This window comes from Notothenia rossii (assembly GCF_949606895.1).
Source record: "Notothenia rossii genome assembly, chromosome: 9".
Classification (NCBI taxonomy): Eukaryota; Metazoa; Chordata; class Actinopteri; order Perciformes; family Nototheniidae; genus Notothenia; species Notothenia rossii.
In genome coordinates this window covers 62,927,473-62,943,095 of record NC_136907.1, presented here as the reverse complement: position 1 = coordinate 62,943,095, position 15,623 = coordinate 62,927,473, and the positions used below count along the sequence as shown (strand labels likewise).

General features: G+C 41.5%; 1 protein-coding gene across 2 annotated transcripts in view; it reads left to right on the top strand.

Annotated features, from left to right (window-relative positions):
* The window catches only part of gpc1b (glypican 1b), a 63,029-nt gene that overhangs the window by 35,103 nt on the left and 12,303 nt on the right, over positions 1-15,623 (top strand). For both annotated transcript variants that reach the window (XM_079648329.1, XM_079648328.1), the window contains 3 exons: positions 968-1,126; positions 12,410-12,637; positions 12,907-13,070. In XM_079648329.1, the coding sequence (XP_079504455.1) occupies positions 968-1,126; positions 12,410-12,637; positions 12,907-13,070 (551 nt within the window). The remainder of the gene's footprint in view (positions 1-967; positions 1,127-12,409; positions 12,638-12,906; positions 13,071-15,623) is intronic.

The window sequence follows — 15,623 nt, the reverse complement described above, 5'->3', positions numbered from 1 at the left end:
ATTGTAACAGAAGCTTTAATATTGTTATGTTTGATAAGAAAGGAGCAGTCTATCTTAATTGTATTTAGAAGTACAACAGAATAGTTTAGAATCTATTATTTCCTTTTGCCACCAAAATCCCCTCACTGTGATTTGTGTGCCATGTTCTACATAAATCAGAGCCTTTTTGTAATCATTGTGTGCTTGTGTGTGTACACTGTGGGTTCATAATATGTGTGTGTGAATGCTTGTGTATGGATATTAATAGTGGGGAGGAATCTTTAAAAGTGTCGTACCACATATTATGCTCCCTTCTACTACAAATCACCCACATGATTTTTGTTCGCCGTGGGCTTAGCTGCGTTGATTTGGAAGATATTATTTCTGTCTTACAAATGTTCTTCTCATTTCCGCTGCAGCTAGACAGCTGTTTTAACCAATTTTGACAGCTCTTGTTTGAATTCTCTCATAAGGTATTTGGTTGTGTGTATGTGAACATCACACACTGAGCCAGAGATCCTTTCTATTTCTCGTCTCATTTCCTGTCCTTGTGTACGCACGTGTTTGCAAATGCATGCAAAGGAATGCGTGTCAGAAGTGCTCATTAAAATTGTATGGGAGCTGTTGCCGTACTCCTGCTCCACTGCTCCCATTTCCACAGAGTTCTCCACGTCTTGCCAGGTAATCAGGCTTGCGTGCACATGCAGCCCTGCCACCTCCACTGCCAGCAAGCAGGGTTTAAGGCCATAAAATCAGCCACGGCCAATTTAAACTGTCATTTACACTGTTGAGTATTTTATACAGCAGCAGTATAAGAACTATTAATCTCAATTTTGTTGAGCGCTGACTGAATTGATGGAAGCTCTTGATGCTAATGCCATGTTTGTTCTCCCTCTTTTTCTCTGCTTTCCTTCAACCCCCTTCTCCAATTTTCCTTGACAATTCCCTTCCCCATCTTTTCTCCTTCTTCCACCTTACCTCTTTCTAGGAGAGCACCTGCGCATCTGTCCCCAGGGTTACACCTGCTGCACCAGTGACATGGAGGACAGCTTGGCCATGCTGAGCCGCAGGGAGATGGAGGGACTTCTTAAAGATGCTGGCCGGTCCTTACAGACCTCCCTCAATGGACAGTACAAGGCCTTCGATGGTAAGTTTGTGTATTCACAATACGTGTATGAGGGAATTACATGAGAGAAAAACAATAATCAGCTCATCACACTTGAACATTTGACACATACAAGGACCCAGTTTTGAGTGTTTTTGTGTCCGTTTTAATGGTCTTGCCAGTTTTGGAGTTTTTATTACACATGCCCAGCCAACACAAAATTGCAGACAAACACATGCATGTCACGGTTTGTGAAACAAGCAGGACCCAAATGCAGATATAAACTGAAACTTCCTTTATTTCAAGGCTATGATATATGTACAATGACCAAAACAGAACACTCACCGCAGAACTAGTCAGGGAACACGACGAACCGACCAAGACAGACAGACAACCCAGAACTTAAATACACACAAGACTCAATCACACAACAAGACACAGGTGAGGAGGGAGGAGAAAACACAGGGGCCCAGGTGAACATAATCAGACAATTAGACACACCAGGGAAACTAATGACAAGAGGAAAACACAGGGGAAAAGGACCCGACAATAAACAGGAGGAAAACATGACTTGGAAAACAGCAAAAACACCCAAACCTACAAAACTATAAACGTGACATAACATGAGAATCGTGACAATACACTGAATATAAGTGTAAGAGATAAGTCAAAGCTTGTGTTGTGTGTTATACACTCACATGCTTCACAGAGGAAGTTGGTAATTCCATGCAGTGGTGTTGACAGAATGCCAAGTTGTTATTGTTATTATTAAAACTTTGAATCCAATTCGCATCCAAAGAAAAGGTGATCCATTTCATCAAATGTGCTTGCCTGTTCCATGCTAGGATTGGATATTATTTGAATTCCATCTTCTGAATTAAATAAGGCTTCATACACTAAACAACTACTACAAATGTCTGGCTTTAACTCTTAGATCCCATGACATATTGCAGTTCCCAACTCAAATCATTCAAGTAAAAAAGGTCCATGTCATAATTGCTGTGATGTGGAGAAATACATTATAGCAAGAGTCTGAATCACTGATTCTACTCTGCACCATAGCAAAATGTTGTTTAAGCTCTTAATAATGTGGAATAAAATCAGTATTTAATTGCAGCACTCCAAGTGTGAGAGAAGGAATGAGAGAGAAAGGGAAGGAGAGGGATTTTCAATCTTAGGAAATTGACGCACCAAGGCAATTATTTGTGTCTAATGACCTGCTCTAGTTAATAGAAGGGTATTTCTGTGCTCCACTTGTTCCCCTCGGCCAGTCAGCGACAATGGATCCGTCAGCCGAGGCTCTGAGTTTGGCTAGTTAGCCTGACCTTTTCAGATCACAGTGATTAGTGGCAGAGTGACATTTCTTTACTCCTATTCCATCGCTCTGTGTCCTTCTTCCTCGTAGTCCCTCCTTTTCACACAGGGACTCTCGGCTGTGCCAAAGAGAAGCCGTCACGCTGCCAAGTGCACAAACACGCACACACATGTCCAGGACATACAAATGATCTCAAATAAGATTATGTAATCCTACATTTCTTGAGCTTTCCCATTCTTCAGGGAAACACCTCATTTAGCAAAGCATGCCAGTAAACAACACAGACTACAGACACACACATTCAAGCAGCACTCAGCCCCGACCTTTAAACATTCTTACTATGTGCATCCAAAACCTTGTACTTAAATACACAGACTCACGTTACAAACTTGCTAAGTGTGTTGCCTCATAACAAAGTCATTTTGAGCTTGTTTGTGTTGTTGTGTGTTTGCCAGATGTGTTCTTATACATTTGCCTTAGTCTTCTCTCCTCTCCAAAATGCAGAATCTTGCTCCGGTCAACTTTATATTTTTTCGTCCCTGTTTTCCATGTCCACTTATCTCATCCCATTAGGCCTCAGATGGGGTTTTCGGAGCTGACAGAGGAGGAAAGAAAGTATGTGTGTTGAGACCTTAAGGTCTAAAAACCATCTGTTGTTGACTGCGTTCTCTGAAGTCGGGAGGTTAACGATAGACTGGGGTTAATTGTACCATAATATGTTACATTTGCTGCCACATGAACAGCACAATTTGGAAAAATCCAGCCATTCTTAGATAAAGCATCCGGTTGTTGTTATCGTTAGCTGGTGAAAAGTGCAACTTTGAGATGAGTTACCTCTGTTTCAGGCTTTGATAAACATCTACACCTTTAGCATTTCAGAAGTTCATTGGTGTTTGGATCTTGGGGAAATATAAGTAATATATTTGGTTGAAAATAGTTGAGAATTAGCTAATCCCTGACTAATTACAGAGTTTTGTATTCATTTTGCTGAAGGAGAGCACATTGACATTGTACCATTCTGCCAGTGCCTGCACATCTGGCTGTGTTTAGCAGGGTGTGGGCTAGCTAGCGCCATGTGGCTAAGTGTAGGGTGTTACTGTTCCAGCCCAGGCAGCCTAGGCCTTTTTAGGTCCAGGGATTTTCGAAGAAGCCCCAACCAAGCCACAGATTAGAGGACCAGCGTGCTCACATACAGCTGGCGTATGTGTACACTGAATACTATATGTGAGCATGCAAATGCTTGTTCATATTCATGTATTTGTTTGTAAGCTTCAGATTTAATGTGAGAATTATATTGGTCTTTGTCTACATTATGTGTGTTTGTGGTTTGCACTTACTACTTGACACTTCTTCACGGACATGTACACTGTGTAGAGAGGTACAAACTAAATAATATATTGTTTCAAGCTAAGACGCAGCGTATAATGCAGATTAAGAACAAAGGAGGTGAAGGAGAGGACAGAGTGAAGATGAGACAGATGGAAGGGAAAATATAAAGAGAAAAGGGGACAAGTCGTCAGAGCAAGGACGAGGGAAAGAGATAAACAGGTGGAAATTGAGAGTGGTAGCTAGAGAGAGAGAGAGAGAGAGAGGGAAAGGGATACACAGAGAAAGAGAGATGGCGGGTATATCTGAAAGTGAGAGGGAAAAGGTCAGAGAGGACACAGAGAGTGATGGCACCAAAGGGAGCTCTGTGTTAGATGGCCACCAGGTGTGTTAGACAGACGGAAGCCTTAAACCTGGCAGGTGGTGTTTGGCCTAATGGTGCCATCTCCAGCATCTGGATTCACTGTGTGTGTGTGTGTGTGTGTGTGTGTGTGTGTGTGTGTGTGTGTGTGTGTGTGTGTGTGTGTGTGTGTGTGTGTGTGTGTGTGTGTGTGGTGTGTTCACTTGTACTAATGCCTCATATAGCTGCATCTAAAAGCATACATTTCTGCTTACAAAACGTGAGGTCTTCCAACACCATGCCGTGATAAAAAAAAGGTCAAATTTGGAAGTGGGTAAGACTTTTTGTGGCTAGAAATTAGATAAGTGAATCCATGCTTTTTCTTGATTTTCTCAGTCTTTTGATGTTAGAAAACAAGTTAAAAGAACATTTAGCTGAGCCTGACCTCTTGTTTTTACTCTGTTGATGGCTAGTGCTATGTTTCCAGAGATAAGGCTTAGTCAATTAACTGAAACTATTTCAAACAATTGATTCATCATAAAATGTGTTACTCACGTAAAAAGCCAAATGTTCTCAGATTAATATTTTAGGGACTTTTTAGAGATAACATGGTTTATGAGTCAGTCTTTTGTTTTGACAAGATAGATGAAATTGTAGATACAAAGAGATAGGGTTGCAGAAACTTGACTCATTACTCGCTTGTCTTGAATCATCATTACACAGATTGCACACACACACACACACACACACACACACACACACACACACACACACACACACACACACACACACACACACACACACACCCACACACATTCTTGCACAAGCACACAGTGTTTATAAGCAGCCAAATGCTTATTGGCCAGTATGTTCCAGCCCATTAAAGTTCAAGGCAGATCAGTGGTCATAGAGCTTAATCTGATTTGAAGAGTACTGGCTGGCTGACTTGCTTATGGGTAGACTCATTTCTAGATGACCAAGCAGGACACGCTTATTTATTCATTTAAGTAGCGCTCTGAACATCTCCCAGCTGGACTGTAAAGTAATTCCATCTCTTCCCATGGAGATAGACTGAGGGGAGTAATCTACGTGAATGACATCAAGTACTCTCTATTGCATCCTATCAGTTTCAGGAAACAGGCCCTAACCTTGGATCATAAGGCCAGGTCTGTTTTGCCATCACACGATAACTAGCAGCAGCCTGCTGAATTTCTTTTCAGATAATGGTCTGGCAGCTCACTGAGACCTCTAAAAAAACACACTGTAATACCAATAAGAACAGCTTGGTTCATAGGCAAGTGAAAATACATGCATTTATTGGTCAAAACTGTAATACATTTAAGTACCGTATATTACTATATTTAAATACCCTTTTACCACACTTAGCTACGGTGTTGATTTGTTTTCACGTCTAAAGCACGCAACCAATGCTTACTTGGATTGGACACTGGTGGCACACTCCACATCTGTGTTGAAATATTCCTTCAATTAAGCCACAGATTTAATTCAACACCACCTCCAGCCGCCTGCCTTCTAATTTCCTGCTTTCACGGTCACCTCTGATGACATCATGAGAGACAAGGACATCTGCTCCCATTGTGGTGCTTGATTGGCTCAATTCATCTGCATGCAAATCACGTCGGCGGGGACCTGGAGTACACTGGCCTAATTATGCCAAACGCATAACTCAATAGGAGCGATGGCGCCTTAGAAGGATGAAATGAAAGACAGAGAAAACAAGACAGAGAGAAAAAGGAATGCAGTCTTTGAGAGGATGGTATCGGGGCAAGTAGTGGAAAGTTAGATGAGTTTGAGGGAAAAACAGAACCAAATGATATTGAGGGTAAGGAATGGCATGGGGTTTGGGAGGTAACAAGCATGGGAAAACCGATGCAAAATAGAACCAGATGGATAGAAGAAGAAACAGACATGGGTAAATGGTGCATAAAGGGAAAGTCAGAAGAGGGAAAGAGAGGAAGTGGAATAAAAACTTCCACAGAGAGCCTGTTGATAAATGACATGCATTATGTGGCATGTCGGCTTGTTTAATCTAAGGGACATTTTAATAGCATCTAAATGCTGGCTAAGGGCTGGCAGAGCTCCTCGGGCTCAGTTTATGTGTGATAAGTGTCGTTATTGATGGAGAGTCAGACTGACACATAAACAGTCTAATGGCTCCCATTTCGTCCTTTATGCATGCAATGCGCCCAGGACAGAATTCTTTGTTTGTGCCTATTATTTGTATTCTTTCATTGCCCCTCGCACAAGTAAGGAACTAAGAATGAAAAGCAGAGAATCCTACTTGTGGTTGGGGGTCTGTTCTGGAAAGGGAAAGTAAAACCAATCTGATGAAAATGCATAAGGAGTAGAGGCTAGTCTTGCTGTGCCTGAAATATTACAGCTCTCCGTTTCTCACTCTGACCGTTTTTTCTTAAAGATAAACTCAAACCTAGAGGAAATGTTTCTGGGCTTGTTTATCTGTTTGCTTGGCTGTTTGCTCCCTAACAGTCCATCTCAGTGCTTTGCTTTATACAAATATTTTTGTCAAATTAAGGAGGGAAATAGTTTGGCTCACTGAAAGGTTAATTTGCATTGCGTTTTATGCATCAGTCTTATTGCCAATAACCAAACACTATAGATTTTTGATTGTAATTTCTTAACCAGGAGGCTTACTATGAAAGTAAATGTTCATGCTTGAAAACAAGTCTAGCTGTATTTTCTGACATTGTTATTGTTGCCTTGTTACTGCTGGGAAATGTCACGCACTGTCAAATGCCTCTTTAATGCCTAATGTACTTCCAACCGAGCGTATATTTGTGAGTGAACCTGATAAATATGATGACATTCAGCTTACAGGTAGCAACATGACAAAGTCAAACGGCTGGAACTCATGTCGTGAGTCACATTAATGTTGCACAATTCCTTCTTGTGCAAACGCCTAATATTCCCAGGAAGGATTTGGATATTGCCCAAAACTCATGGCAGCCCTCAGCAAATCAACATGTTTTTGTTTTTCAACACAGATCAGACCCAGATGCAGCTTAGTTTTTACATCATTAGAATAACACATTTAGAGCAGTGTACAGCCTGAGCCTTGGCAGAGGAACTGTATGCTTTCTGAGTTTTATTTTTTGAATGCACCAATAGCACCTGATCTTCTCCTCCTCTCCTCTCCTCTTGGCATATGCTTCATCTTCTCTGTGTCTGTCTGCCTCTCTCCTCCCTGCCAAAGAACCATCCGGCTAATATTATCATTCAGCTCTTGCCAAATGGACAAATAGAATTAGGGCTGTCAAATATGAAAGAGATATACAATGGCTGCTTTTGCGGCTCTGTTTCCCTGTCATACTCCCTTTTCTTTTCAATCTCCCATGTCAGTATTTGGCTCACAGTTAATCTGTCATGTTTCTCAGTCAGTTTATTTATTTATGGCCAGTTACTGTACAGTATGTGAGCATTTAGATTAATCTACATTATACTTATGCGTCAACATCAGTGAGTATCTACTTTACTTTATCCCATTTAAATGTGTGTCAAGTATAATTATTCTATAAAACAAACTTGTGATTAGAAAGAAAATAGCTTTTCCAAGAATTTGGATTCGTTACAACAAATGGACAAATTCAGCATTGTCCCTTGTGCTTTAAAACATTCCCTGCACTCGCAAGACAGTTAACTGCCAATTGTAGGAAACTGAAACCAAAATGAGTTTTCACTGGAGAGTTAGGTGAGAAAAGACAAGTCGTTAAAGATTCAGTGATTCTTGTCAGGCTGTGATTACTTTATCACCAACCGGTTTTTGATTAGATCATTCAATCAAGCTGCTGTGAGTTCTACATTTATTAGGCAGTGGCCAATGTTTCGAGACGTGTTAAGCCTCTGTATGAGAACCCTGAATCTGAATGATCCTTGAGTGAGTAGCACAAGCCTCGGTCAGTTAATACCTCTGTGTGAGAAAGTAACTTGGGATCAGTCCAAGCCCTCAGTGAGAGTGATTGGCAGTTGGAGGAACATCAATGGTTCCTCGGTGTTACACTGAATCTCTTGTCAATACCACAACTTGACACGGCAGACAGAATGAGGAGGGGGAGGACTGATGTAAGAGAGAAACCAGTGAGAGAGAGGGCACGTGGAGGTAGAGGCTGCTTGTCTGGTGTTAAGCACTTCATGGATTTAGATAAGACCAAGAGGCTGTAGAAGAAGAAAAACTACTTCAGACCAGCTTTGGAAACGGTTGGATATGTAAATGTAGGAATAGAGTTTAAAAAAAGGCTCTGACATGTCAAGGTGGCCGGCATGTGAAGCTCAATGTGATTACAAATGAAATCATTAACTCCTGTCTCACCGCGGGAAGAAAGTCATTAAGACGCACATGCTTGACTTAGCTTAATGTGTGTGTGTGTGTGTGTGTGTGTGTGTGTGTGTGTGTGTGTGTGTGTGTGTGTGTGTGTGTGTGTGTGTGTGTGTGTGTGTGTGTGTGTGTGTGTGTGTGTGTGTGTGTGTGTGTGTGTGTGTGTGTCTGAGTTAGAGACCGAGAAGAAAAAAAGGCAGAATGTGATGGAGGGAGAGAATGGAGTGAGATTCGCCTTATCTACTGTCCCATGAACCAAAAACGTTTGCTGTTAATTTAAGAGTGTTCAGTCACTGTGACATCTTTGCAATACAGCTAAGCTAATGGGTTTAAGTATTATAATGATATCTAAAAAGGATACTCTCCAGTAGTGCTAATAAAGACATTATTGCAAATCCTGTGCAAAATAACTTAGGAAACAATCAAAGTGAAGTTTAAAATAATAAACCTAATACACATACAATTTTGAATTATAGCCAAGGCCTACAATTAAGTAACCTCCTTATGTATTTCTTAATGATACAAATTACAGGGCAAGATACAGTAGCTAGGAAAGTAGCAATTATTAGTCCTCATCACTAACTGACATCACTCGCTGAAGGTTAAGTTGATATTTCAAATCCATATATCAAGGAGAAATAAAGTGTTCCTACACAGAAACTGTGAGAAAGTGTCTCAACTATTACTTGTGCGGTCTTGTCCCCTCCACACCCAATGTGCTGGGATATAAGCAATTAGTCGCCCTTTCACATCACTCCTTCCCTGGAGAACAGACGCTGGGGGATTGAAGGTGGAGGTTAGGCTTTATGGCATGATAGAAGATTGAGGGAGAGAGTAAAAGGAAGGGGGGGGGGGCTGAGGGAGGTGGTGAGCTTGTATGTCGGAGACGCAAACAGATGAAGAATGAGAAAGGTCATCTCCACACACAAAGGCACATGCCCACACACATGCACGGGGGGCTTGGTGTCATACTAATGATGATCATTATTCACTTACGCTGAAGGGCAGAGGAGAACCGGACAGCATGATACCATTTAGCAAGTTCTGCCCTCCACATGTGTTGATCCCAGGGCACATAAAAAACATGCCCTAACTACATAAAGAATGCAAACAGAAATGAGGATAATTTATTTAATGGAGAAAATAACTTCACCCCCATCACCTGAAAACTATTTCCACTGAAACCCATTTCGCTTAGCCATACTTAAGGCCATTTTTTTACTGTATGGCTGACGGTACACAGCAGGAATGAATTCTAATGGGGATTAAAAGCAAAGCTGTACCTGTCACAGCAGCTCCCGTCTGTCTGCCTGCCACTGTGTACCCTGTGTAGTGTGTGTTTGTGATCCTTGTCTGTCTGTGTGTACACATGGATGTGCTGCGCTGTCACTTTAAAGTTCTCTGTGTACATGTGTGTGCGTGTGCTTTTGTGCTGACTCCTTTAAGTATGTTTTTGTGTGTTGGCATGCACAGACACGTGTCCTTGTGTGCAGACGCAGCTCTCCTGGTACTTTGAGGCTGATCCAGAGTTGTGTGTCCAGATAGTTTGAGTGACAGGAGGTCAGGGAGCAAGGGGATGATGTGCCATCCAGCTAGGAAGTCTTGCTACTAAACCAACACGGTGCATACTACTGCTGCCTGTCAGAAGCAATTATCTCTCCAAGCAGGATGATCTAAAACATGATTTATGTCTCACACAAAGATGTACGCGTCACACTATTCATTAAATTGTCTGTCGCCCTGCTCACCAAGGTTTAGAGCTGTAATGAGGATCTTGCTAGAAAAGTTTTCTATCTTATTGAAAAGATTTACATCAGCCTTTTGTTGCCTTTTAAAAATAGACTTGTTATTCTTTCCCCTTATTTATTTATAAATAATATATCACAAAATGTTAACCTGGTACCCCAACTTTTTTGTCATCCAATTATATTTGTTTTGTACAATACAATAAAATGGCCACGTACAGTAACAATAACATACACATTTAAATGTAAAAACTGAAAAAGTTATTTGCTTATCGTCTATTACACCAATGAAGAGCAGGTTCAGGTTTTCATCGCAATACAGCAAAAGCCCAAAATCCAAAACCAAAATTAAAATGACATACATTAGGTTCTTAGAGATATCAGTCTTCTATAACCTTTATGCAACCTTTAGGAGCACACATGTATGCCCAGAGTTCATTGTAAGTTGTGTGCATCAAAAAGAATGTAACTGACAGCATTACTTTAACTCCCGTTTATAAATAATGTACACTGACATTATTCTGGGCGTAACCCCAACTAAGGCAAATGTGAAAGGGCAGCTGGTCATGGCACGGAACAAGAGAGTGTGGCTTTCCAAACCAAAACATAGTTGGATTTGGCTTGAGTGCCCCTTGATGTTTCCAAAATGACTTGGGTACATTCTTTGGAATCACTCACTAAGCGTAGGTTGGACATCAAATGATGCTGAACCAAGAGTATGAAATGATGTATGTAGCGGTTATATTCTAGTGGAATTACAAATAAATCATTGGAGAACATTTCTGTTAACATTCAGAACAGAATACATGTTTCCAAATGAAGAGCTCTAAAGAGAGTGGACCTTTTAGCTCAGAGTCTGAAAAGAAAGCACAGTCAAACAGGCCAACTGGTCTTCCTTAATGAGTGGGAAAACAGAACAGAGATACAGTATCCAAGGCCAGTGCTTAGATAATGCCACGCAGATGGGTCAGGATGAGCTTAGCATATTAAAATGTTATCTAACTCCAAGTGCTGTGATTGTCTTCAGGCCCTTCACATGTGGGAGTGTCGGAGTTTTGCTTCTGTATATTTTGGCTAGGTTGTTCCATATGTTGTCGTCAGGGAAACTGTAAGTAGAAGGGTGTGTTTTTATTTTGTTTATGCTGAAGTGTCTGTGTATGTTTGGCCGGTTATGATGTTTATTAAAACAGCTTCGTTTGAGGAATAAGCTAACTCCGGGCGGTGTGTCCCCTGTCGAGGCCACAGATCTCCCCTTTCCTCATCTCTTCCCGAGTGGCAGGCAAAGATCAGACATCTACAAAATAAACCCAGCCGCAGACTACAGCTTCCCATCCTCCTGCCGCACAAACTCACATGTATACACACAGGAACAGATAAACACACACACACTTTTGCATCAGGTTTGAACCCATTGTGTGTGTGTGGGGATGCAAAGCAAATGTTGGCCTTGAATGGATTGATGGTTCGGGAACAATGTTGTTGTGCTGAACCTTATGCTGCCGTACACTTGGCAGAGCAGGGGCCTCATTTATAAACATTGTTTACACACAAGACGGTTGTACAAATGTGTATGCCACTGGCCACGGAAGACTCGATATGCATTTCAGTGAGTCATTGGTTTTAGCAACACCTGCTCATTCTAATGCTAAATTTAATTTGACGGTTTAACCTTAGGGTTTCTGAAGTGTTCTGTTTTTGAGGCTGTAATTATTTGAAGAATTGTATCTGATTGCATTGCATGTAGAGGCCTATGTCACTTCTTGGCTCCCCCTCATGAATGTAGATGGTTTGTATGAAACCTTTTATGCAACATTGTATAGTATAGTGTAGTGACTCTCCTTTATCTGTAAATCCTCAGCATGTATACATCGCACCCTGAAGCACGGTCAATTCTCTGAGATTCCCTTTAGGTAAACTCTCACATTCTTCAGCTATACAAGTGGGCAAGTGTTGTTATAAAGCAGTGAAAGTCAAATCATTTATTCCTTGGTATAGTAGTTACTGTATCTAGGAGTATTACAGACAGCTTAATGGATTTGAGAGGCTAACACATCTTCTTATAGAAGAAGCAACTTACTTTATATTGATCAGTACACACTAGATGTATAGTGGGTGAGAAAGATGTCGTGAGGATGTGGAGGCGAAACAACACCACAGAACCAAATAGTACACTAGAGTGTGATTGCTAACATCATAAATATGAGATATTATGTGTTTAAAAACATTACCTTTCCTTATTTGTTTTTAGGTTACTTCCTGGAGTTGCTGAACCGCTCTGCGATTAGTCTACAGGAGAATTTCCATCAAACCTTTGGCCTATTATACTACCAGAATGCCCAGATCTTCTCTGAACTGTACACGGATTTGAGAAACTACTACCGAGGCTCCAACGTCAACCTTGAAGAGGTGCTCAATGAATTCTGGGCCCGGCTGCTGGAGAAGCTCTTCTACCAGACGAACAAGCAATATTTCATAAGTACGTCCAGATTTTTCGTAGAACACTAAACACAAGAGCAAATGCATGGATTAATTCACATTCATTTTCAGAAAGAAGAGTAGTGATACAAAGTATGTATATACGATAAACCACAGAAACTATGAATTGGCTTTGACACTGTCAAGGATATCATCCTAATTAATAATCTATTAAAGATTTGACATTGCTTTATATTCTATAACGGCATAATATTTCGATGTGTTCTCAACTTAGATAAAGACCTTAAAAAATGTGTATGCTGATTGCAGGTGAGGACTACCTGGAGTGTGTGTCCAAGCAGATAGAGACATTACGGCCCTTCGGAGAAACCCCCCGCATGATGAAGACGATGGTCACACGCACATTTGTGGCAACACGGTCCTTTGTTCAGGGGCTGGTGGTCAGCGGGGAGGTGGTGCGCAAAGTGTCCCAGGTAAAATCTCTCCTCCCACAATGCAAATGTTTTCTCTCTTATTTTCTTTTCATTCTATTGGCATCTCCTTTAACCAATATCAATGATTAGTCTCATTGCTTACATTCTAGTCCCATTTTCACATGCTGGATAGCTTCATTGTCTTTTTATGGAAGCAACTTACTGCTTCACATTACTTTTTACTGGTGTCTAATCTGCAACAAGGCCAATGTTCTCTCAATACATTGTCATTGGTGTTCTTGTGTTAAGGGGTCTGTATTCATCTCTCCTTTGTGAACACTATCTCTCCTCTTTGATGTGAACACCCAAACACACACACACACACACACACACACACACACACACACACACACACACACACACACACACACACACACACACACACACACACACACACACACAGGCCTGTTTTTACCCGTCTGTGCGCACAGCATAAAGCTGTGGAAGATCAATGTTGGTGGAAACGAGAGGCTCCATAAAGTATGGCCCCCGGCTCAGACAATCAGCCCCCTGCAACAACAGTTAATGTCAGCTCCACGTTGAAAAATGTCTCCCCAGGCCACAGGGAGGGTTAATATCTCCCTAGAGAAATGGTCCCCTCTGTGTATAAGATAAGAGTAAGGTTATGATCAGAGCAAGACTGAGAAATAATTTCAGCTCCTGAAAGGGAGGTGGCCAGTAGTGATGCACCGGTGAAAAATGCCTCCTGTCAGACAATGGACAAGGAAGGAGTTGAGAGCAGTGGCCCCATGAGAAAATACATATGTCCTCCGAGACAGATGCTGCGCCAGAAATGAATATTACTGTACAATTCTTTAGTTGATGAAATATTACCAGGTCAGGCTTTGTGTAAGAATGAAAATAACTCAGGCAAGAGAAAAAAGGACATGCCTAAAAGGTTGATCTGCTACATGACTGCAAGGCCACACATTTAGATGCATGTTAAAGAAAAAATCGATATGATTCTTCTCTCTTTCACTCTGACGTTCAGGCTACATCTGTGGGTGGCAAAATACTATATTGTTTGCCAGCATCAGAGAGGGACAGTCTGGCCTCCATTATCTCACTTTGGCCCAGGGAATAGGTGTACAAAAGGAACTGATGATGCCTCAATTAATCAAATCAAATCAGGTTTTATTTATATAGCACATTTCAAAAACGATTTTTGGTCGAGCCAAAGTGCTGTACATGCAAATAATAAATAACACATTACTACGATCGCAAACAGAAGACCATAAATTACAACAGCAAATATAAAAATCAAACACAAGGAAATGTCGTGACTCGTGCTCCGCTCTGACAAGAAGGCCAGGGAGAAGAAGTGTCTCTTTAGTGAGGATTTAAAAACCCTTAGGTTCCGACCTCACATGGAGGGGCAGAGTGTTCGAGAGCCTAGGGCCAGCTGCTGCGAAGGCTCGGTGCCCTCGGGTTTTGAGCCTGGTCTTGGGCACTACCAGCAGCAGCTGGTCAGTCGACCTTAATGCTCTGGCTGGGGTGTAGCGATGGAGGAGTTCTGCTATATAGGCCGGAGCCAGTTAAGTGTCTTCTCTAAAGAAAGCCAAGCTAACCACAGTGCAATAAAATCAGAAAAGCTATTTACTAGCTACATGCTATGCCACTTGCTAAACACAGCTAGTCTGGCATAAGAGGTAGCTAGTGAATAACGAGACACAGACAGTGACAGCGACAAGTAAAATTGATAGACCTGGGACTAAGGGAAACATGCAACAAGTGTAATTATTGCTTAGCTTAAAATCGAGCAAGCACACAAGGGAGTAGGGATCAGAATTACCATGGGCAGCATGTTGTTTTGTAATTGCTGTTCATGATTTTCTGTCACATGGGTTTACCCTAGAATGGCCAGAGTAGCTTATTTTCCCTGCAGGGCTCTGCCCACAAGACTCTGAACTGATAAGCATCTGCCTTAGACAAACATGCATATACACACTAAAGCAAACAAGTGCTTAATGACACAGAAACACACATACACACCTCATCATTCCATCATTCCTCTCCAACTGCGATGCTCATTTCCCCTGTGTGGCTATTCATTAATACACATTTCCTAACTGATGCCATTGTTTTGGTGCTGAGAGACAATGAGTGATGTGTTCATTAAACAAGGCCACTTGGGAAAACGTGTTAAGAATGATCACAGCTCTTATAAAATTACAAAATGTCATCCCAAGGCTAATACAGGGGATGCACCACTCTGCATAAGGTCGTGGACTGCCTTGTGCAGGTCGTAAAAGGGAGGGCAAGTGCACATGTATTGAGAGCATTGTCACAATGGACACACTTGGTCAATCTCTGTTAATGGGATCTTCCAAGCGAGATCCTCTGAGCTGTGGGAGCAGACACAATGTCTAATTTGTCTTTAAGTCATTCAAGTCAAGGCCTGTTTGGTACAACTTGTCTGCAAAAAGTACAGACTGCAACCAACTGTTCACTTTCAAATTCATAATTTGTGTGTCAGTCTGTGTTGCTGCGCTCCCCGGGAAACAATCAGCACTGTGCAGTACTTATGCAGATTGGAACAGTCCTGTGCTGTGA